Genomic DNA, 24312 nt, shown 5'->3' on the forward strand with positions numbered 1-24312 from the left:
AAAGACATTGTAACAATCATATATATATATACACACACACAAACATTACAGGTCAAAAGTTTGGAATAATTAAGATTTTTTTTTAATGTTTTTGAAAGAAGTCTCTTCTGCTCACAAAGGCTGCATTAATTTGATCACATATACAGTAAACAGTAATATTGTGAAATATTCTATTTTAATCTGTCTAATAATGTAATTTATTCCTGAATGAAAGCTGATTCATCAGCCATTAGTGTCACATGATCCTTCAGAAATCATTCTAGTATGCTGATTCATTATCAATGTTGGAAACAGTTGTGCTACTTCATATTTTTTTGGAACATGTGATATTTTTTTTTTTACAGGATTCTTTGATTAATAAAAAGTTAAAAAGAACAGAATTTATTCAAAATAGAAATCTTTTTCAACAATATCTTTACTATCACTTTTTATCAACTTAACACATCCTTGTTGAATAAAGAATTATTGTACATTGTGTATATATTATATATTTTGTGTGTGTGTGTGTGTATATATATATATATATATATATATATATATATATATATATATATTAGTGTAAATTAGTGTTCTATTTGAAATAAATGCTTTTTTAAACTTTTTATTCATCAATAAATTTCGGAGAAAAAAAAATCAGGTTATAAAAAATTAAGCAGCACAATTAGAAATTTAAATCATCATATTAGAATGATTTCTGAAGGATCATGTGACACTGAAGACTGGATCAATGATGCTGAAAATTCAGCTTTGATCACAGGAATAAATTATAATTTAAAATATATTAAAATAGAAAACCATTATTTCAAATTGTAATAATATTTCACAATATTATTGTTTTTTTCTGTATTTTCGATCAAATAAATGCAGGCTTGATGAGCTTAAGAGACTTATTTCAAACATATAAAACATTAATAAATAATATATAATAAACAATAGTAGCTGTATCTTTATCAACACCATCAAAACTTTAGCTTTACCCTCCACCATTCTACTAATTACAGTGCTAAAGAAATTAGTGTATATTAACATGCAATAAAATCCAATTTAGTTTAATAGCACACTAGGAAGGATGATGGGAAATGGGAACAACTTACAATGTTTGACAACTTAAATGCAAAGTTTTAGTGAAACTAAGACAGAAATAAGAGTGTTCACCAGGTTTGGCAATTGTGCATCTGAAAAGCATTTTTCATTTCACTCACTGACCACAGAAATTTTTTCTATTTAACATTTTAATAACCATCTTAATTACATACAACCCTTACAGAAATTACAACTATATTACATATACATTATAATAATACATCAAAATACAGAAAGGTCTTCATTTTAAATGTATGCATTGTATATGTCCTTTAAAAAAAAAGAAAAGAAAAGAAAAGAAAAGAAAAAAAAAGAAAAAAAGCCCTTTACATTGTGTTATCAACCAAAATAAAATGATCCAAGCAACAAGCCATGGAGATAAACGATATCATTTTTTTTTTTTTTTTTGGGTACAAATTCCTTTAAATGGGGTGGGGGAAAAAGTGAAAAACTGTCAAAACTGCCCATCACATGCAGAGTATTTACATTTTTCTTTTACACAGGCATTATTTTAAACATTATGTATGGGAATCTGCAAGAGACTTGTGCTCAATCTAGTTTTTCAGGATACAGCACAACAATAGATAGAAAAGAAAAATATCTGTCCATACTTTTGGTTAAAAAGGGGGAATAAAGACAGAATAAACTGTTTATGTTGTACCTACATTCAGGGAAACAACTGGCTTGCATCTTTACAGAAACACAAATTCAACCGTGGGGCTTTTAAACTAACAGAGGCATTAAGAACAGGCAACGGCTGTTATCATTCTCTTCAGGCAACAGAAAAAGGATCTCAAGAATGTTAAAGATAATTCATTAATGTACCTTAACTTTTTTTCCCCATTAGTTTTAATTTACTTTCTGTTCTAATTAAAGACATAGTGCAGGGCATTGGTCTTGAGGTTTAAGCTACAAATTGTACTTTTTTTTTTTTGTAAACACAGAATTAAAACGTAACCCTGTTGTGTCTCACTTTAAACAAAGGCAGAAGTGTAGGAAAGTATTTCATTACCCTCAAATATACTACAGAGAAGGGCAAGAGCCAAAAGGCATTTTTGTACAAAATTAAACATGTATCGTTAAAAGATACACATGCTAAAGGCTTACACAAACGTATCCCATGCGGTCTGAAAGAAAATGAACATTATGGTTTGACTGTATTTACTTCTGCCCGCTCAAAGTTCAGTTCAGTCCTTTTCTTCAAAGGATCGCTTTTGCATTCTCCATATGAGCTCACCGACACGGTTTGAACCTGGAAAACTGCAGAATTTATTACAATGTCCTGAAAAGCAATAACACAAACCCTGACTTTTAAGAAGTCCTTCTGGATTATTGCTTTGAACACTGTAAAGTGCTGAAATTAACTATTAAAAACCTTAAAGTGGAGATCTCTTATCAAGTCATGGCAAGTTTTTTGTCTGGAGAATCTAGACATTAACTTAAACATGCACATATGCTGAACACAAACTGCAACTTGGCCTCATCTAAGAGATTTAGTAGGTTCAATGGCACTCGGCCAACTCAAGCAATCTGTCTACCAGAAAAAAGTGAAAGCAAGTCATGCGTCCTGAATCACTCTTACAGGCTCACTTCTTCCATTTCCATATGTGCACACTTCACTTTCAAACTCTTGAACATCCACCACACACTGGCAAAGTGAATGAACAGCACCTAAACTTCTAGAAGTGCATTCAGCATAATGATGTGAATTAAGCTACCGTTACAGGGTTGCTATTACAAAACATGTGATATTTACATGAACAGGTAGCGAGTTGGGGCCTTAAAATGTGGGCCAAAGCTTTCTGCACTTTCTAGGAGGCTCCTTCTGTGCGATTTTTCTTCTAGGCGGCTCAGATTCACAGACTCCTCCCCATTATAATAACGTCTTTTGGGAATCCCTCCATTTTGGCTACTTCAAAGCAGCCCAGTTTGCTATAAAAGTCCAACATCCTTTTGTCCATCTGCCGGACCTCACAAAAAGCACCATGCGAGCCTGACGAACGAGGAGGAAAAGATGTGTTTATGAAACAAAGCATTCAATGAAATCACTGCAGCTTTTCATGTCCTCTAACAGCAAAGACCATCCCTCTTTAATGTCAGCATCTGAAATTTATGAAATATAAACATTCTGCTGATTAAAGTTAAAGTAAACGTGGTGAGAGGGGGAAGACCACACAGAGATAAAAAGCAGCTTTACTGTGCAATTACTTAAGTCATTACTGACTAAATACTGTGCAATAACAAATTTATTACTATTGCAGTGAATAATAGTGTAACGTCACTTTTCATGTACCTACCATTAGCTTTCAGTGATGAGAGGAGACATCCCATCATGCTTTTAGCTACACTGGGGTCAGTGACCTTTGCGTGAATGTCCACTTTAATGAGTGATGGAAAGTTACTGAGGAACGATTCTGGCAAAACCTCCTCCTCCTCATGGAAACTTAGCATCATTTTCTATGGGGGAAAAAAGATTGAAGTTGCCATAAACATGTTCTAAACCTTTTTAACATTTTACAAATTTCTAAGAATATGTATTACATATTATATTGCATTATTTGCATTGCCCACCACAAGGAAAACGGAGCTTTGATCATAAAAACAAAGCATTTAAATATCATTTTACTATGATGTATATTACTTGATATTTGTATGTATTTTATGCAAGTAGTTTGCTATACAGTTATAAAATACCATTGATTTACATTAAGGCCCCAATAAACTCAAAGCAAAGTTCTTTTTCGTTCTTCGTTTAGGGGTAAAACAAAGTTCAACATAGCGAGTAGCAATATACTGTTATCGAACATTTGACGCCGCCCACACTGCTGAAAGCAACGTTTAGATGATTATGTAAATATGTGATGTGTGCTTTCCTTTCAGTAACAATATAAACAAAAACAGCAAGCATTTTTTTATAGAAAGCATAAGAAAAGCATCTGATCATAACAACATGGGTATGTTAGCACGAGCTCTGCAAATTCGCACTCCCGTAAAGTCACGTTTATTTATATGCCCTTTTTTTAATAGATTGCTTAAAAGCAAGCAACTTTACAGTATCAACAGTGAAAACAGTGTCAGTGCCTCATTTCATCAGAAGCACAACTAGTAGCGCGTTTACCCACCACGCAAATCCCGTATTTTCTGTCCCCTCTCCTGGAAATTTGCTTAGAACCCCCAATAACATAAACACGCCTCTGAGCACAACTTCATTTTCTACAATAAAGCGGCTATCCAGTGTGTTCATGTTTTCACTCTCAGAGGTCTTACATCGATGGATTCAACAGATGAAATCAACAGAGAAAAGTTCCACATGAAAGAAGGCTGAGCCTCAGTGCACACCTATTACGTTATCGTCATGGACCAATGGTAGTGCGAAGGTGTTTTGCAGCTGGAGCCAGTGTTGCTAAGAATTGGGCTACTTTAACACTGTTGCCGCGGGTTGTTTTTCATGTCCGTGGGTTAAAGTGACCCCAAATAACATTATATTTAGCCCCTGAAATGAGTTTGTTCCCCAGTTCATTCTTCGATTTTAGTTGAAGTATATCGGGGCCTTTACAAGCTATCAGATTTATTTAATATGCCAGGCTTTTAAAAATAGAAGAAATGACATGACATGCAAACCTCGGCCTCTGACAGGTCCTTCTCGGTGTCTGGCTTGATGTATTTCTCCTGCATAAACGGAATCCAACTCATCTGGCATTTCTTCACAAAAGGCTTGACATCCACAGTGCCCAGAGCATAGCCGCAGATACCTTCTTCATCCTCAAGCACAAAGCCATAGTCTGGGCTGAGAGTCAGAAAACCTCCCACTAACCTGCAATGATGAAGATGACGGTACAAAGTTCACATGTTATTAATAAAGCATACATAACACATTAATGTGACTAAAAGTGTAAGCTCAAACTTCACCTGTCTCCAATAAGGTCCGGTGACTCATCTGGGAAAGAAATGCCATCACAGCTCTCAGTGAACATCTCCTTGCAGATCTTATAGATGGCAGACTGAGGGCAGAAAGTGAGAGAGATGCAGTGTGAGAAGGCATCTGACAGCTTTCATTCCACCAAATGTGAACCTTCTAAGGACTAACAGGTGGACCAGACTGCTGTTTCAGCAGAATGCTTCAGATGTGCTGCAAATAAAACCTAAAAGCAGAGCTTAAACTGGGACACCTCAGCTGGGAATTCAAGCAGCCAACAGCAACGATTTATTTAGATACAGAACATCTACAAAGTTTTCATACTACAGATAGACAAGTCATGCCCTCAACATAAAGCACAAAATTAACATTGCTTGGCTCGATTGCACCAGCTGTGCACAACTTAGTGCCCCTTTTCATCGCAACTACACTAAGTAACAAATTAAAAAAATCTGCGACCAGGTGTAACAGTTGGCTTTTCTGAGCACGTACACCCGAAGCGTGCGCACACTAAAAGCCTGTCAAACAGAGTTTGAGTACTGAACTAAGTTATCTTTTGTGTCTAATTGCACTTCAAGATAAATATACTGTCAAATATGCACATGGCTTACATAAACAGTTGGTTATGTCTTAAGTGAATGTAAACAGTGGGGAGAAAACCAGATGCGTATCTGTAGATCTGTGCATGAGGTCTTAAAGTGACAGCAGCCACTTTTCATTAATGTTAATCAAACAACAAAAGATGGAGAAAAATCACAGTGTTCTTGACTGAATAACTTCAGTAGCTTTAATAAGAATTACTGTATATATAATTTATACAGTAAAGTTTATGCAGGGTTTTATTTTCACATTTGTTTAAATCGGTTTCTAACTTGAATACTACTGTTAAAAATACTTTGGCCTAAATTATCTGTCTTTCTTTATTTCTTTTATTTTATGTTACCTTGTAAGGTTACATTTTTAAAATAGGGAAAATAGTTTGGCTGTATTGCTCAGGCACTTGCAAAATAGTAAAGCCAACAAGAAAATATTGGGAATTGTGATTTTCCTGAAAAAATAAAATAATAAAATCGTGATATATTTTTGCCATATCACCCCACCATAGTTTTACCTGACAAACTTCAATACTTTAGATGTATATAATGATGTTTACATTTACACTCGTTTACATTTTTAAAAAAAAGAGAGAACATTATGTGAATACATGACTTCGGTTCTTCAACACGAACCCCATCTAAACAGCACAATTTCGTGTGCATCACTCGTGTTGTGTGCATACAATATCAAAATAAATGTAATTTTGTGGTGCCCACAAGTTGAACTTATAGAGACATTCACCCAGAGACTGCCCCTTTAAGAGAGCGGGTTGGGAGATTGTTGTTTACATCTCTCGCTCTACCGCTGTACCGCTGTTGTGTTGTATTGAAGTGGAGAGTAAAACTGACTCGACGTACATCTGTCTCCTGTCTCCTCACTTATTACACTCCACATTTGGTGACCTCGACGTGAGTTGGATAAGGCTGAAATATGTCTCACAACGGCGGTGGTGAAAATGATGCGGCCGCGGCGCCCGCCGCCACTAGCGGTGCGGCTAATCTCGGCGCGATCTACGCTGCCACCATCAAGTTGCCGGACTTTTGGCAGCACAATCCACGGCCGTGGTTTCAACATAGGCCCAGTTCCAGCTGAGAGGGATAACGCAGGATGTTACAAAGTATTTTCATGTAGAAGCGGCTTTGGATGCCTCGACGACAGCCAGAGCTATGGCGCTATTAGAGGCTCCTCTGGCGGACGGCAAATACGATGCACTTAAAACATTCCTGTTAAGCCTCTTTGAACTGTCGGAGCTAGAGAAGGCAGAACGCCTGCTGTCCCTGAATGGCCTTGGCGATAACAAGCCATCTGAGTTAATGGAGAAGATGCTGGCTGTGTTGGGCACGGCGGATCAATCATTTCTTTTCGCCCACCTATTCCTGCGGCAGCTTCCAGCACCTGTGTGCACCGCACTGGCCAGTTCCCCCCTCCCTTCCTCCAGAGACTACCGGGCATTGGCTGTGGAGGCAGACAGGATTTTCCTCGCTAACCGGCAGCAGTTTGTTCATGCGCTGTTGCCCCCTCAGCACACGTCTGCCCCATTCACACCGCCAGTGGATGACCAGGGTACTGCAGCTGCTGTGACAGCCCGCCGACAGCGTGAGGACGGGTGGTGTTATTACCATTCCAGGTTTGGCACACCCATTCGTACTTATGGCACGAGGTATGTGGAGGTGTGTTTCGGCGGGCGGCGTTTTGGCTGGGATTTCGTCATGGCTGCTGTGTCTACATCTCTCCTGGGGGCGGATTTTCTCTGCGCTTACAGATTGTTAGTGGATGTTACAAACTGCCGCCTGATAGACGCCCTTTCTTTTGCTTCGTACCCCTGTACACTGGGAGGGGCGGGGGCGCTTTGTCTGTCGAACACGCTTGCCACAGGAGACCTGTATCAACGCCTACTGGCTGAGTTCCCTGACATCACCACGCCCACATTCTCATCAGCGGTGGCTAAGCATGGCGTGGAACACTACATCACCACAGTGGGCCCCCCAGTCTATGCACGGGCCCGGCGCCTCGACTCTGCTAAGCTCGCGATCGCCAGGGAGGAGTTCGCCACTATGGAGCATCTCGGCATTGTGCGACGCTCCAACAGCCCGTGGGCTTCCCCCCTGCATATGGGGACCAAAGCTGATGGCAGTTGGCGTCCCTGTGGTGATTTCCGTCGTCTAAACAATGCTACCACCCCCGATCGGTACCCTGTACCGCACATACAGGACTTTTCCGCTCACCTAGCCGGTGCCACCATCTTTTCGAAAGTGGACCTGGTTCGCGGTTACCACCAGGTGCCGGTCCATCCGCAGGATGTCCCCAAGACAGCAGTCATCACACCCTTTGGCCTTTTCGAATTCCTACAGATGCTCTTCGGCCTCAAGGGGGCAGCGCAGACATTTCAGCGCCTTATGGACTCTGTCTTGCGGGACATGCCTTTCCTGTTTGTTTATCTGGACGACATTCTTGTGGCCAGCGCGTCCGCAGACGACCACCTGACACACCTCCGGCAGTTGTTCGGCCGGCTCAGTGAGCATGGTCTCATCGTCAACCCGGCCAAGTGTGAGTTTGGCCGGTCATCTATCACCTTCCTGGGCCACCACGTCACCCCGCAGGGAGCAGTCCCCCTCCCTTCCAAGGTGGACGCCATAGTCAGTTTTCCATATCCACGCACTGTGCAGTCCCTACAGGAGTTTCTGGGCATGGTGAACTTTTACAACCGTTTCCTCCCCCATGCGGCCCAACTCATGCGTCCCTTGTACAATGCTTTGCGGGGTGGGAAACCGGCAGATGTGTTGGATTGGTCCCCGGAAATGACCGATGCCTTTGATGCTGCCAAAACCGCGCTAGCCAATGCTGCTCTGCTGGCGCACCCGTCTCCGACCGCCCCAGTTGCTCTTACCACGGACGCCTCTGATTACGCCGTGGGCCCTGTGTGTGAACAGTGGGTGGGCGGAGCCTGGCAGCCGCTGGCCTTTTTCAGCAGAAAGCTCCATGACAACGAGAGGAGATATAGCACCTTCGACAGAGAGCTCCTTGGTCTTTTCCTCGCTACCCGCCATTTTCGTTTTCTGTTGGAGGGCCGGCAGTTCACGGCTTTTGTTGACCACAAGCCACTGACGTTCGCCATGGCCAAGTCTTCGGAGCCATGGTCTGGTCGACAGCAGCGTCAGCTCTCTGCCATCTCTGAGTACACCACTGACATTCAGCATGTGGCTGGAAAAGACAATTTCGTCGCCGACTGCCTTTCCCGGGCGGTCAAAGGGTCTGTCCACTTGGGACTTGACTACGCAGCAATGGCCAAGGATCAGGCCGTGGACGCTGAGGTACAAGCCTACAGAACGGCCCCCACGGCGCTGTTCATGGAGGATGTGACGTTTGACACGGCCAACGCTACACTCCTTTGTGACGTCTCCACGGGCCAACCGCGCCCCATGGTACCTGCTGGCTGGAGACAAAAGGTTTTTGACACCATCCATAGCCTTTCCCACCCCGGGGTGAAGGCCTCCACCAAGCTGATGGGAGCCAAGTTTGTCTGTCCAGGCCTGCGGAGGGATGTTAAGGCCTTGGCTGCTGCCTGTGTGGTGTGTCAGCGTGAAAAGGTGACTCGTCATACCAAAGCTCCTTTAGCGCCCTTCAAAGTGCCAGAGAGGCGTTTTGATCAAGTGAATGTGGACTTGGTGGGCCCATTGCCCCCCTCCCGTGGTTATACTTACCTCCTCACCATGGTGGACAGGACCACTAGGTGGCCAGAGGTGGTTCCGCTGTCTTCCATTACATCAGTGGAAGTAGCCCGGGCTTTCATTATGGCTTGGGTGAAAGCTGCGCTCAGGGCCAGCCTCACGGACAACAATTGGGCTGACCGCCTCCCATGGGTTATGCTGGGCCTTCGCTCCGCCCCCAAGGAAGATCTGCAAGCCTCATCAGCCGAGCTGGTGTACGGCCAGCCTCTGCGTGTTCCGGGGGAGTTTCTTCCAGACGCGACGGCCCCATGGTCGGTTGCTTCCCATCGTGCTGTGTCTCGGGGGATTGCAGACGCTTTTGTTCCCATTCCAACGTCTCACCATGGCCTTCCTCAGTCCTACGTGCCCAAGGATTTACCTTCAGCCAAGTATCATTAGTAGTTTTCATACGCCATGATGGCTATCGTACCCCACTGCAGCCCCCCTATGATGGGCCCTTCCGTGTCCTGGCCGGAGGGTCTAAGAACTTTGTTGTGGATATGGGGGGCAGGCCTGAGCGGGTGGCTATAGACAGTCTCAAACTGGCCCAGCCCCCACAGAGAGGGCGCCCTCCTGCAGCAGCCTCAGCCCCTGCCCTTGTCCCTGACACTGTCCCTGCTCCGCCTTTTGCCCCTTGCCCCTCTCCTGTTAAGCGCAGCCGGTATGGCCGCCTCATCCGCCCCCCTATACGTTGACTCTTAGGGACTGTTTTGAATTGGGCTGTTCGGTTTTGCACTAGTGAATAGTGTCCCTGTTCGGTTTGGGGACTGTTATTATGGGTGAATTCTGGGGGGGCCTGTGTGGTGCCCACAAGTTGAACTTATAGAGACATTCACCCAGAGACTGCCCCTTTAGGGGAGCGGGTTGGGAGATTGTTGTTTACATCTCTCGCTCTACCGCTGTACCTCTGTACCGCTGTTGTGTTGTATTGAAGTGGAGAGTAAAACTGACTCGACGTACATCGGTCTCCTGTCTCCTCACTTATTACACTCCACATTTTCCTATTTTTTTGTATCAGTATTTATTTACAGTTTCTAAATGCTGTTTACATATAAAAACACCTACTGTGCTATTTCATGATTAAGTATCAGTGAAAACATATGTCTACTATTAGTTACACGAGACTAAATTAATCAACCGTATCAGGAGAGCTTACAAACTAATAATTACGTTCTGCTTTAAGATGATGCAACCAAATTAAGTCACCTTTATTTATATAGTGCTTTTTACAATGCAGATTGTGTCAAAGCTATAATTTGGCTGTACAGCAGCTCTAAAAGAATAGTGTCAATGCAGGCAGATCAAAGCACTGTTGAATAAATGTCAAGAATACTGTTGAATATCAAATGTCAAGTCAAATGTCAAGTGTCCCCAACTAAGCACAGTTAGTTACAAACTAGCTAGTAGTTACTAGCCTCTAGTGTGTACTTTACGTTTTAATTTAAGGCCTTATGAACAGCTGGTGCAACCCTACCCTGGTGAGTATTTTGTAAAATTGTACACCAAAATGTAAGTAGAAGTACAAAATGAAGGCCAAAACCTACCTCATCTTTGGGAAAGTAAGGCCTTATGGTATAGATTTTCGAAGTAGGCATTGATGGTGGTGGCTGGTAGAAAAGATCATTTGCCCCATCAATTGGCAACAGTCTCTGTGGAGACCAAAGCAAAAGTATATAATAGTTTAGTACTTTTCCATGTGACTGCACTGCTACTGAAACTTCAGCACAAGTTTACCTGCTCAAGCTGAACCAACCTCACACAGGAGCTGAGCAAGAATGAGCCTAAAACCGGCATGGAAATAAGTGCCTTCACAAGTAAACTGGCTTCTCTGGTTGGTCAGTTTTGCAGCAAGAGCATGTAAACATCATACTTAAGATACGTACCATTGACAATCATTTTCCACCTTTTTTTTTTCTGAGAGAAACCAAAATGAAACAAAAGTGCGCAGGCTTGGTCTGAGAAAGGCTTAACTGGCTAAAGGAGATGCTCCTTTCCCGCTCTTTTTCGCTGCGCGAGCTTCCTGTAGAGAAAAGGAATGATGCTAGAGCGCAGAGCAAAACTCCATGACCAAAAATGTTCAGCTTAAAACATGACATATTTTCCATGACAGACCCATTCAAGATTACTGAATTATTTTAAAATGTTTGGGATTTTGTGGTTATGGATTAGTAATGCTTTGTTCATGGAGCTTTAAGTAGGCAGACTCGCAGTCGCACACGCGAGCGCAGTGTTGTGGACGCGAGCGCAGACAGAATGTGGAAATAATTTTTGCGCTGTTTCCTGCAAAGAAACAAGATGTCATAAAATAAAACCTAGCCATGCTGCGCTGTCGCGAGCGCAAGGGGAAAAGCAGCATCTCATTTGGGCAGTTGCTGAAAGAAATCCAAATTTAGGCTGGGTTAGAAAACACCATCACCCCAAACACCGGACCTGACAGTTGCCGTTTGACTGTTTCAGTTGACACTTCAAAAAAGGCCCCCCCTTTTTTTTTCAATGCAGCTGCTGACAGCTCACCTTAAACAGACCAACCCTTAGCGTTTTGCAACCACACCAACATCTAAAACAAACGAAAATATATCTTCGTGTAACATTTTGCTGGTAATTCAATATTGGATACCTGGAACTCTCCTGCTAGACCGCCCCTAAAGGCCCAGGGCTCTTGGTCGCCACTTAAGAACTGTGCTGACGACTGACTACGACACCCTGTTGAGATCAGATCCAAGCGGAAAACATTATATGAGGGGCTTTCTGGCATAATGAGGGGGAAGGGGTATAGGGTAGAGGTGTCTTATTTCCAAATAACTCAATTGAAAATAAATGTAAATACTACATTTGTATTGGAAAACGCCTCAAGATTAACAACAGTGAAAATCGTGGATATCTTCTCCCTAGGGCTCAAGCAGCTTAAGCTTACGATGACAGAGGGCTTACACTGACTGCAGTGTCAGATTTGGGCACGTTACTGAAACAATGTTTTTCACATGATCCTCAAGGAGGTATATATGAGGTTCAGTCTAGGATAAGGTTTGGTACTAGCTCTTCAGCTCAATGTTTCTGTCTGTTTCGAGACAATCAAGAATTAATAGCTGTAGCGCTTCTCCTACAACCGCCTGTTTGGGGATTTTGTTGGTTTTACGTCATCAGTTCGCTCGCTGATACTAAATAAGCTTCAGCTGTTTAAGCCCTCTGAATTCTAACCTTCATCTGAAGTCACATTTAGACCTATCTGCCTTGTCACATGACTATCGAGCATTGTTCATCAGCCACCACTTTGGCTGCTTTCTTTCATCCATTGAAAGTTTTTATTTTTTTACTTGGGCAAGTCACAAAAGAACCACTAATTGAAGAGTTTGCAACAACTTATTCTTTCCAGTCACTACGCCTATTTGCTCCTGATAACTAGGACAAAATCGGGCACTTTTTAAATTGCCGTTAAGCAGACACAAGCTTTATGTTGCAATTTGAAACCCATGTGTTTCTAAAAAGCAGTACCAATGTGAGGGGATGAGGACTCAGTGTCATGTAACAAGACAAATGCAGCGCAGATCCAGGAGACAAAGTTCCCCCGTTTTCAATCAATTTGATCATACTAACACATCCTGTGGTGAAATGGCAGGACACACTGCACACACACCATCTGAGGGGAATTTTATCACTTCCTTTACTGTTTTTTTATTTTATTTATCCAGAAAATTCTACTTTTGTTAACTGAATATTCTTCTTATACTTATTATAGAGGTGTTTAGATGAGGCAAGAGTATCAATTTTCCCCTAAGATGGTGCGGTAAAGCTGGTCTGAGCCATTTCAATTGGGCCTACTGATAGAAACAAAAACCATGTTAGAGCTGCCAGAGAAAAGAATTGGGGGGTTAACACCTAAAACTTGAGCTATCGCTGCGCAAATGTGACTTCATTCAAAAACCTTTCCTTTCCTGAGACATTGAAAGAAATTAAAATCATTCGGGCACATAACGAAAAAGAAAATATATCTATAAAACCCGGAAAAGAAAATGATAATCGCAGCACTGTGCATACATCGGGCACTCTCCATCCAATAGCAGTAGAAACTTGTGCTGAGGATTCTTCCATCTGTACATAACGAAGGGAAAAGACAATACAAGAGCTCATTAGTAAGTGATCTCAGCACAACAGCAGTGAGCCGCTGACTGAATGCCATCCGCACTGCTTTTAGGCTGGCTGGCCTGGCTGAAAATGCACTGGGATTCGGACTGTCCTTGCAAACAGAGGCTGAAAAGCATATTGAGAGGGAACAGTCCGCACAAAAACCTAATAAATTTACATTAAGGGCAGTTAAATCAAAATCACATTTGTTCAAAGGGCATGTTCTCACATAAAGAGAAGCCTTAATGGGGTTTTCTAAGAAAACAAATCAAATGTTTGATTCCAGTTGTACAGAACACACTCATTAGTGCAGCATACTACACACTTGAGTTTCCCCTCCATCAACTAACAACTTAGGTGTGGCATGCCAGTTTTGGTTGCTGCCTGCTGTGTTGCTTTGTTATAAAGCTGGACAGAAACCTGTGAATAAAATGTGGTTACCAAGGTAACCCAGGCCATGCTGGTGCTATAATTACTCAACCAACTTCCAACAAAAACCTCATTTAGAACAGAATCCATTACTCTAACTGCACTGTAGTGATGCCCAGAAGCTATATGTATAACAAACATGGGCATTCTCAGTAAGTGACGGGTCTCTCAATAAAATCATTGTAAATAAAGGGCTGGCTAATAACCAAAGCGTTTCGCTCATGAGAGACCCTGACTGCACAAATGAATTTAGGATCATGAGAACTGTGTACAGTTCACAGGAATGTAGTTTCACAAGTGTTTTCTGACCAGATCAGTTCAGTTAGAGTAAAGCATACGCTGAGGTTGTTTGTGGAGTATCTTCCAATAATGAAAATAATCAGCAGATTAGGGGTGTAACGGTTCTCGGTAAAATAATTGAACAGTACCGTTCTCCATGCACGGTTCGGCACACACTTGCACTGCGGTTCATCTCATATATGATGACCCATAAGCATAATATGGTTTGTTGAAAATAAATAAAACAGACAGAGTTAGGCTAATGTATCTAAACTCATTTAAGCCTTGCCAATTTAAACATTCGAGCGCAAGACGCGAAAGAGAATTTGCACACTTGGGAAAGATTTGTGCACTCATTCAAGGCGTGCACACGGAAGCGTGTGTACAACACGCAAATATTGAGTTCTCTTTCAAGTCTAGCTTTTGAACGGTCAAATTCACCCAAACATTGTCAACATGCCCATCTTAGCGAGTAGCAAACATAGTATGTTATGTCTTAAACACTCGAGATAGAACGCATGTGTTCAGGATAAGTGTACTGGATTATGTCTTAAAGTGACAGCAGCCTAATAATCCTGCTGTCTGTATGTTTTTAATGTTAATCAAACAACAAAAGATAAGGAAATCACTTACTGCACTTTACTGAATAGCTTTTGTAATTTATTAATAATGAATAATCTTTATTTAATTTATACAGTGAAGATTATGAACCATGTTGTTTTACATCTGATTACTTTATTCAATTTCTGTACCTGAAAAGCACTTTTTATTTTATTTGTATCTTTGCTCTACTTTATTTGTGCTGTTGCTTATAGTTTGATTTTTTATTTATTTTTTTCCTTTATTTTTTATTTGACAGTAGTCAAATATTCCCCTGAACACAGCACATATCAACTCCTACTGAAAACGTGACCCTTAAACCCTGATAAAAACCGAACCGTGAGTCATTTGAACCGTTGCACCCCTACAGCAGTATAGTAAAAGAAATTATCATATATAAAGTATTGCTCATGGTGCACCAGAATAGCCTTACACAGCCGCCTTGCTTTTCAAGTTCGCATGCGCGGCGCGCTAGGGCGTAAGGGGCCTATTTTCCTTCACGATCACACCCTTGATCGAAAGAGATTGCAACAGATGTTGCCAAGTTAACGCACAATGATACTGAATGCACAGCAAGCAGCAGGACCCACCCTGGCAACTGTGACCACAGCCGTCCAATTCATTATACCAGATTAAGAGTGGCCTGAAGAAGAGGCACTGACTAGCAATGAGGACAGCATCCAGTCAGTAAAGGAAAACAGTATGTACACAAAGTGAAAATAAGTAAGGAAAAGCGATTGTACACTAGACTTTATTTCCCATAAATGGCAGACTTCGCCCAAGAAATTTCATGTGGAAACTGTGAGTGAGAACTGATGTCTTATGATTGAGTAGAAAGTGTTAATTTACTTAAGTCTAAAAATATGCACTGCCATCTGTTAAGGAATGCATTTTGAACACCTGAGATCTTAATGATGTCACTATGAAATGGTGCAATGCTTGAAGTGTAGATGTGAATTCTTTAATGTGACTACTGAATTTAATGCTCATTGTTTGGGATTCTACTTGGGAATGACTTAAGCATTTCATGGGCTCAGCATGGTTAAAAAAAACAGCAAAGAGGGGCAGCAAAGAGATATGTGGCCATACCTACCTAACCACTGAACAAATGATTTCACCATTGAGATGATACTCTTTATATCCCAGATATAGGGATACAGGTCATAAAGAATGGTCCTGTTGGCAGAGTTGGAGAGTCTGGTGAACATCTGGATGACAGAGCAGCACATCTCCTCAAAGTTTTCTGCTCTAGATTGCCATTCAGTCACCTATGTGAAACACATGTGAAAACCACCTTGTCGTTACCATGATATCAAAGGTCTACTGCTTCAACACAGCCCCGCAGCAACTTCTTCAAATGTGTAATTACCTACAAAGTGAGTATTTTGTTCTTATCATAAAGGCACCGCCATGTGGTGCAAATAATTACTGCATTGCCACCATTTTGTCTGGTTAAAGTCTACTCAACACATTTTTACTTCCCATTCAATTCAACATGAACAAAACAAGGCCAAGACCTTTTGACCTACAAATTTTTCCTTACTTTTAGATGCCTTTTCCATTAAAAAACTCAAGTTTGCAAATAAATCACTAACTTGATAACAGATTTGACAACACATTGACAACAACAGACTCAAAAGAATGATTAGCTCACAAATCATACAATTATGTTTTACTCTACACAAGAGCAATGTTTAGTCTGTTAAATATTTTAGTGTGTTTTATAGTTTATAAACTTATAAATATGGTTTATATAAAGTTATAAATACAGATATTTTTCTTACAAAAACCAATCACTTTAACTACCTGGAGCAGTGTGGATATCTTTTATGATGGATGGATGCACTTTTCACTACAACTCTAAAGCTTGGAAGAGTCAAAATGCAAATTTAAAATTCCCTAATAATCCCATGACCATAAAAGTAGTGAGTTTTTTGTTCAGTTTGACACCAAGTTGTACAAAAGCAATACATTTTGACCATACTGTATTTCTATCCATTGAAATAAAGCCTTGTTTTTAAATATGACATGTCTCACCTTCTCTGGATCCTTTGCTTTGGAGTTAACACTGACATAATTGCTATTGGCTCTCAACCAGTTAAACTCTTTTAGCATCTGTACTGCTTTTGGACCATGTTCGTATGGGAGGTAGAAGAGTTCAGCCAGCAGGGTCAAATCCTCCAAGGTAAGTGCCTCAGCAATGAATAGTGGTTTTTCATTGGGACCTGGAACAAACACCTCCTTATTGAGTTGATCATCAGTCTGCATTGGTGCAATATCGCTGCCTGAGTCCTCTTGAATGGACATCTCTGGGGACTTAGACTCTGTCAGGCTCTCTTTGTCTGTGTCCATGGGTTTGAGATCTTCTGTCATCTTAGCCTTGACAATCTCTGTGAGGATCTGGTTGACATTTTTATTGTCCTCCACCTCGTCGTGTTTCTCCACAACCATCTCCATGGGTTCTTCATCGGACTCCTTCTTCTCCACCTCCACCTCTTCTTCTTTGCCGAGCACGTGCAATTCATCGCCAAGTGGCACGGCTGGACTCATGATGGGCTGCTGGAAGACTGTAGTCACTGTAGTGGAAGTGCCCAGGCTGGGAGAAGTGAGCACAGGAACATCCACAGAAGTGCTTTTGGTTCCACTGTGAGGTACCTGCCGACCTGCAACAAAGAGGAGAAAGGGTAAGATAGATGATACCAAAATTCAAAACTACTGAGATCATATTACAAAACACCACACAAAGAAGACATAATTACTGTTGTACTGATGAGGCACTCCAAACTCGCTTAGCCATTCAGTGAGAGCCAGCTTGAGCGCAATCTGTGGGCTATAGAGGATGTCTGTTTCTAGCTCCTCATCACTGCCCTCATTTTCCAGCTTTATCTGGATGGACACAGTGCTGTCTTCACTGTCCGCTAAACACAGAAATAAGAAGCAATGAAGCTACGATCGGACAAGATTAAGGGACAGGTCACCCAAAAATGAAAAATTATCCCATGATTTACCCTCAAACCATCCTAAGTGTATATGACTATCTTCTTTCAGACAAACACAATTAGAGTTATATATATTAAAATAACATGACTCTTCCAAGCTTAACAATGATAGTGATTGGCGAAAGTGAAATGGTGAAAGTGCATCCATGCATCCATCCATCATTAAAAATATCCACATGACTACAGGGGGTTAATAAAAGCCTTCTGAAGTGAAGTGATGGGTTTTTGTGAGAAAAGTATCCATATTAAAAACTTTATATACTAAAATAACTAGCTTCTGGCAGACGATTTTACGCTTGCTGCACAAGTCAACTTGCACCAAAAGAGTAACCCCTGACGCGATGCATGACATAAGACTTCGAAGTAGCATAAGTTTAAGCCCAATTTATACTTCTGCGTTGAGTGTACGCAGTATGTCGTGTACCCTACGCCGTATCCTGACGTGCACTTCCCAAAAACGTAACTACATAATGATGCAGACTGCAAAATCTGTGATTGATTGGCTTGGTAGCATTGCATTTAATCCTACATATTTCCATCTAGGGCTGGGCGATATATCGAATGCTTTTGTCACGCGCATTTCGTCAGTAAAGCCGGTTCCCTGATTACCGCTAAATCTCCATCACCTGCTTTCAAATGAAGTGGCATTTAATAGACAGAGCCGTAGATCACTGAAAAGCCACACAATATCACGTTCAATATCGATATGAATCGCCGTCGATATTGAGCGCGATATTGCGTGGCTTTTCAGTGATCTACGGCTCTGTCTATTAAATGCCGCTCCATTTGAAAGCAGGTGATGGAGATTTAGCGGCAATCAGGGAACCGGCTTTACTGACGAAATGCGCGTGACAATCGCATTCGATATATCGCCCAGCCCTATTTCCATCGTGTTCTCAACTCAAGCTCCTCTTCTCTTATATCAAAATCCTCAGACATTTATCTTTAAAAATTCTTGTTTTAGACTTCTAATTCATGACCGGTGTTTTGTTTTGCTCCATCTTCTGTGCTTCTGTGGTCATGTGTCAGGTCAGAGGTTAATCTTCCACCGTAACTCGATTTGCGTAGGTCGTCTACCGGAAGCTAGTTATTTTAGTTTATAAAGATTTAAATATCGATATTTTTCTCGCAAAAACCCATCGCTTCATTTATTAACTCAATACAGCCGGGTTGATATATTTTATGATGGATGCACACACTTTTTTGGACTTCAAAATCAGGAGAACCATTCCCTACCATTATAAAGCTTGGAAGAGTCAGGATATGTTTTAATATAGCTCTGATTGTGTTCGCCTGAAAGAAGATAGTCATATCCACCTAGGATGGCTTGAGGGTGAGTAAATCATTCCAAAAATCATGCATTTTTGGGTGAACTATCCATTTAAATACACAAATATGATATAAAGTTGATGAATTACAGCCCCTTATTGATATGGGACAAACTAAAAATATTCACCTAGTAAAAAAACTATTTTTTAATCAGGCACTCTGCCATAACACAACTTTTTTTGCAGAATTTAAAAAAAGTTAAATTTTTCCATATGAATTATCTAATTGTGTCTGAATTCTAGCGGATTTAAAAGTTGGCAATAAACAGAAACTGTTATTGTCTTTTCTTCCCTATTGCAATGTATATCAGAATTAAACAGCTTTGAAAACACAGAATGAAAACAACCTGCCCATTTTTATAACATATTATAAAAACAATGTATCCATAAAGACATACTTACTCATGACAACATCTTTTCTCACTCCATTCATGTTAGACTTATACCACGTTGCTAATGTGTGAATGGCCACAAAATTAGACTCAAATTCACAGTTGGGGTTGGTGAGGACTCCCTTTAGCCGAGGAATGAGCTCTGTGGACCTTCCTTTGTAAGGCCCCAAGAAAAGTCTCTTCTGATCATAGTCATTAGCATGAATATTGTCCCAGATGACAGGAGCTCTCCTCAGTATCTTCGTGACTTCTTCAATAGATTCAACAGTTATGTCTTTAGAAACTACCTTTGGACCTGTCAAACACAAAAAGGCATTTTTAATATCCAAAAGAGATCTTCAAACTATTATTCCAGTCTCCTCAATGAAAATACAACTTACCTGTCCATAGCACCTCAATACCAGGAAGCAGCTTTTCACCTATTGTGCGCAGGTAAGGCGATTGTGACACATTTGGATAACAAAATGTTCCACAATACTCTAAGGAAAAGAAGACATTAAAAATTATGACAAGACGTAATATAAAAACGATACATTTGATAGAATCACACAAAGCAGCATGGTTAGTTAATAATAATAAGAAACATCTTACCTGTGGGGCAAAATAAAAATATTTCAGGTTCTCCCAAATACTGGAAGATCTCATTGGTGATAGACACTTGGGCATGTGCAAAAGAGCTGAATACCTCCTTGTCAGCTGGACACATGTTATGATCAATGTCATCAAACAGTAAGGCAAAGGACTTGCACCCAAAATGAGAGACCTACACAAAAGACAAACCAAAATTGAGGATATACAATGTAGGTCACAAAAACACTGACATTAGAGCTGTAAAAGCTTCTGAATAGGTTCATTCTTACCTGGTCTAACTTCCTTTTAAGTGTTGACACTTCCTTCTGATTTGAGAATGTAATGTCCAGGCCAGGGGAAATGGCATAAATGAACTCAATCCCATGCTCTTTAGAAGCACTTATTAAAGTTGTGAGTTGCTCTTTAAAAGAACAAGACAGAAAATTACACTCAAATTTTAAACAATATAAAGCATAAGACATGTTACCATTTCAAAGGACATATGATATATCACCTGCTTCCTCAACAGAGTACATTTCTCTCCAAAACATTCTGTGTTTGTAGTCATCTTTTGGGGCATACAGATAGGTGTTCAAACCCCATTTCTGCTGCCTGAAACATAATAAATATAAGTTATGATTTCATTTGAGCTGTTTACACTCGTCTAACAGTGTCAATACCAGGATCAGAACAAGAGAGACAAATAATATAATACACACTAGGGCTGCACGATTTATCGCACAATACGAAAAATAACATTGAACTTAAACGTGTTAAACGCTTGCATTCGATTCTTAGTGCGCTTATGAAAACACAAAGGCTGTGATACATTTTTTTTATGTGCAGCTTGTCAATGAAGTATGGCTCCAAATGCTAATCCATCTGAAACCACTGCGAGTTAGAGTCGCTTATAATTTACATTTGAAAAAGCAACATGCGTCAAACATCTTTAAAGACATGAGAATCATTTATTCACATCTTGTTCAAAAAAAGACAACATTTAATGACGTTTTTTACTCCAAACTCCAAACAATTCATAAGGACAGTTGGGCATCATTCTGTGAGATGATGTGGCTTCTTACACAGAATTAGGCAGTTGTGTGTTTTAGTCATGTTTAATTATTCAAAGCATTTCAATCTTCTGTTTATTCAGATACAGCGATATGACGCGTGTTATTTACTTCTGCGGCAGGGCATATTTGGAGTTTCTGCGAAAGAGAGCCCTCTGGCTAATCACAGAGCCGTACAGCTCTGACAAGCTGCGCATAAAATAATCACAGCCTTTGCCAAATCGTGTGCTGTTTAATCGTGCAGCCCTAATACACACACAACTAGGGTTGTCAAAAGTACTGACTTTGGTACCTAGTCGGTACTGAAATTTTATAAATGTGATGCTTTGAGTGCTGTTGAGCAGATTCGTAAACACCTGATTGGCCATTGTGTTTACAGCTCATTAGATATGTCTGTGATTGGCTTCAATGATCAACGCTGTAAAAACGTTGTAATAGTTATCAATTAAGCTCTTCACCAAGCGCTTACTCAGATACACACAGGAGTGTTTGATGAATTGGCTCAAATTTGGCTCAGAGCTCAAAGCGTCACATTTTTTTAATTTCAGTACCGACTGGTATCAAAGTCAGTACTTTTGACAAATCTACACACACAACTAGAAAAATAAAGTACGTATGGCTTTGGGGAGTAATGAAATATATGCAACTTAGTTACGTATTTACAAAATTTAAAATACAAAATACTCAAATACAAAATTTGAGTATTTGCATTTCATTACGGTTACATTTTAAATGGAATTCTGACTTTTTTTCCCCTCAGAATTGCGAGATTTAAACTCACAACTGCATTTTATAAAGTCAGAATTGCATGATAAAAATTTTAAATTGACCCCTCACAAAGACCCACCCCCCCAGTTACTGTTGCTTTGTCCTACATGCCATGGTGTGCCATGCCAGAGCAGTGTTGCCAAGTCCGCGGTTTTCCTGAGGAATTGGGCTACTTTTAAACTGTTGCCGCGGGTTGAAAAATGCAAATTTTACCCACGGAACGCAATTTTTACCGTGGGACCCCTCCTGAAATGCGATTGGGCTAGTTTTGAGGAGCAATTGGGCGGGTTTTGTTCTGAAAACCTGCCAACCCTGACACAGAGTGAAAAATACATCACAGAGCAAAGAGGACACTGACAACTCGTCGACAGACAAGACAGAGCAGGTTACTTATGATATTAAACAAAGTCCCAGCTTTCAAATTGTGTAATTTTTTTAAGAAAATTCGAACAATTTTTTTTGTGGCTCTTTAATGTGTTGTGACAGATCACTGTAGCGCCTCAGCTCAAGTGGATCAGGAACTGATCATCTCTTCCTACTAGTTAATTTCTAGCATCAAATAAACATGAGAAGGAAAGTTGTTTCAAATGCAGAAAGACATCAGTACACCATTTTTCAAGTTCAAGTCCACAGAGGTTAATCTTCAAATCTAACTCTGACCGCTTTGTCGGACAAAATGGCGGATTCGGCGTTATGATTGGTTAGATCGATTGTCAGTCAAACTCCCACGCAGGGTCAATTGCAAGTTTATATCTCACAATTCTGACCTTTTTTTCTGGAAAATTGCAAGTTTTTATCTCACATTTCTGATTTTATAACATGCAATTGCAACTTTATATCATGCAACTCTGAGAGAAAAAGTCAGATTTGAGAGATAAAAACTTGCAATTACCTTGTTTTTGTGTTACATACTTAAAGTTACATACTTACATACTTAGATTGTTACAAAACTTGGCTAATCTAACAAAATATTTTACAAATTACTTTTTAATGCACGCATTTTGTATTCTGTAGTGAAATACATTTTAAAAGTAATCTACCCAGCCCTGCGTATGTACACATAGACAAGATATACAAAATTTATGTACAAAAATATAAAAATAAACATACAGTTACACTAGAGAATGTGAATAAGAAAGGGACAAGCTATTTGCACGCTTGCACAATACCTCCTGAAAAGCTCTTTCCTTTGTTCCATAGTCCATGGCCGTCCATAGAAACCTGCGGTGAACAATATAAGTGCAACAAACGGTTTTGACAAACGCAACACATTCCTCACACACAAGCTATCTGTGCATACCTAAACAATACATAACACATATAACAATTTTTCTAATTAAACAGTGTATGTAACAAAGATAACCCATTTTTTAAATTAATATACGTTATGTTTGACCACATTAGGTTGGATTTGTCTAATTTTGCTCACCCTCTACAACACCGGTGATGAATTTCCTTCGGCCTGTTCGCTCAACCCCGATACTGGGCTCGTCAACTGGACACTGCGTATCTGCAACAGCTTCGGTTGGCACTGGATTTACTTCATTCTCTGGCTGTGACGACTCTATTATTTTGTCTTTCTGAACCATTTTGAATTGTACTAAATTACAACTGTTGGAAGTATCGAACTAATCGCCAGCCAAATTTTTTCTTCCGCAGGAAAACTAACCCGTTACTGGGTTAGTAGGCCATTTGAGTCACCGGTAGGGAGCGGAATTCAGTGACACAGATTCTCTGCATGGACTAACGTTACCTGCAGATCTTTATGTTGACAAACACGACAATCATTCACGTACAATGAAGAAAGCTTTCTGGACTATATCTGGACTGACGCTTTACTCTTTGCAAGTGAACGGGATTCGGATTTGTCAGAACCGCTAATTAGCATTACCCGATATTTTCTCTAAGAGCTTTTGTTGACTCACGACACCGTGCATTAGATATAAATTAACAACGTTTAACCGAGTTTCTTACTGTATACATGCATCGCGACTTCAAATACAGCATGTCAAGGTATCGTAACGTTCATCGACACTGTTTAATGCTGCACTCTTCTTCCTGTTTACACTCACTGCGCACTCTCAGAAAACTGGTTTGAACCAGTAGAGGACGGTTTGTGTGAGTCTGAAAACAAATCTCTAGCAAGGCTCTTAAAGGGACAGCGAGGATATTATAAACTCGTCCTATCTGAATGAGATTTTTTGCCAACCATTTAATTTAATTAACATTATAATCATTTTGTATACTTTTTATATATTTTTTATATATTTTATGTGTATATATATATATATATATATATATATATATATATATATATATATATATATATATATATATATAATTAGATTTACTACTTTGTTGCATTACTGAAGAATACACTGACAGTAATGGAGGATCTTTGAATGAAAATGTCAAGTATTTTTGAAGTTGTAGTTTTATTTTGTATATTTAT

The 24312-nt window shown here is 40.3% G+C and overlaps 1 protein-coding gene across 2 annotated transcripts; it reads right to left on the minus strand.

Moving 5' to 3' along the window:
• Window positions 1-938: 938 nt before the first annotated feature.
• Window positions 939-23954, minus strand: oga (O-GlcNAcase). Of its 2 annotated transcripts, XM_067385737.1 has the most exons (17): window positions 23290-23954; window positions 23030-23081; window positions 20537-20634; window positions 20313-20443; window positions 20044-20215; window positions 19833-19931; window positions 19463-19747; window positions 17493-17651; window positions 16771-17396; window positions 15827-16001; window positions 13339-13392; window positions 11921-12006; window positions 10848-10952; window positions 4993-5084; window positions 4705-4897; window positions 3381-3540; window positions 939-3076 (listed from the first exon to the last, which is right to left on the minus strand). In XM_067385737.1, exons 1-17 carry the CDS (start codon window positions 23447-23449, stop codon window positions 2940-2942), a joined length of 2784 nt encoding a protein of 927 aa, XP_067241838.1. In that variant the 5' UTR covers window positions 23450-23954; the 3' UTR covers window positions 939-2939. The 2 variants fall into 2 exon arrangements, with proteins under 2 accessions (XP_067241838.1, XP_067241839.1); XM_067385738.1 differs by lacking the exon at window positions 13339-13392 and having other exon boundaries at window positions 941-3076.
• Between the last annotated feature and the right edge of the window lie 358 nt (window positions 23955-24312).

Source organism: Chanodichthys erythropterus, chromosome 5 (assembly GCF_024489055.1).
Source record: "Chanodichthys erythropterus isolate Z2021 chromosome 5, ASM2448905v1, whole genome shotgun sequence".
Taxonomy (NCBI): Eukaryota; Metazoa; Chordata; class Actinopteri; order Cypriniformes; family Xenocyprididae; genus Chanodichthys; species Chanodichthys erythropterus.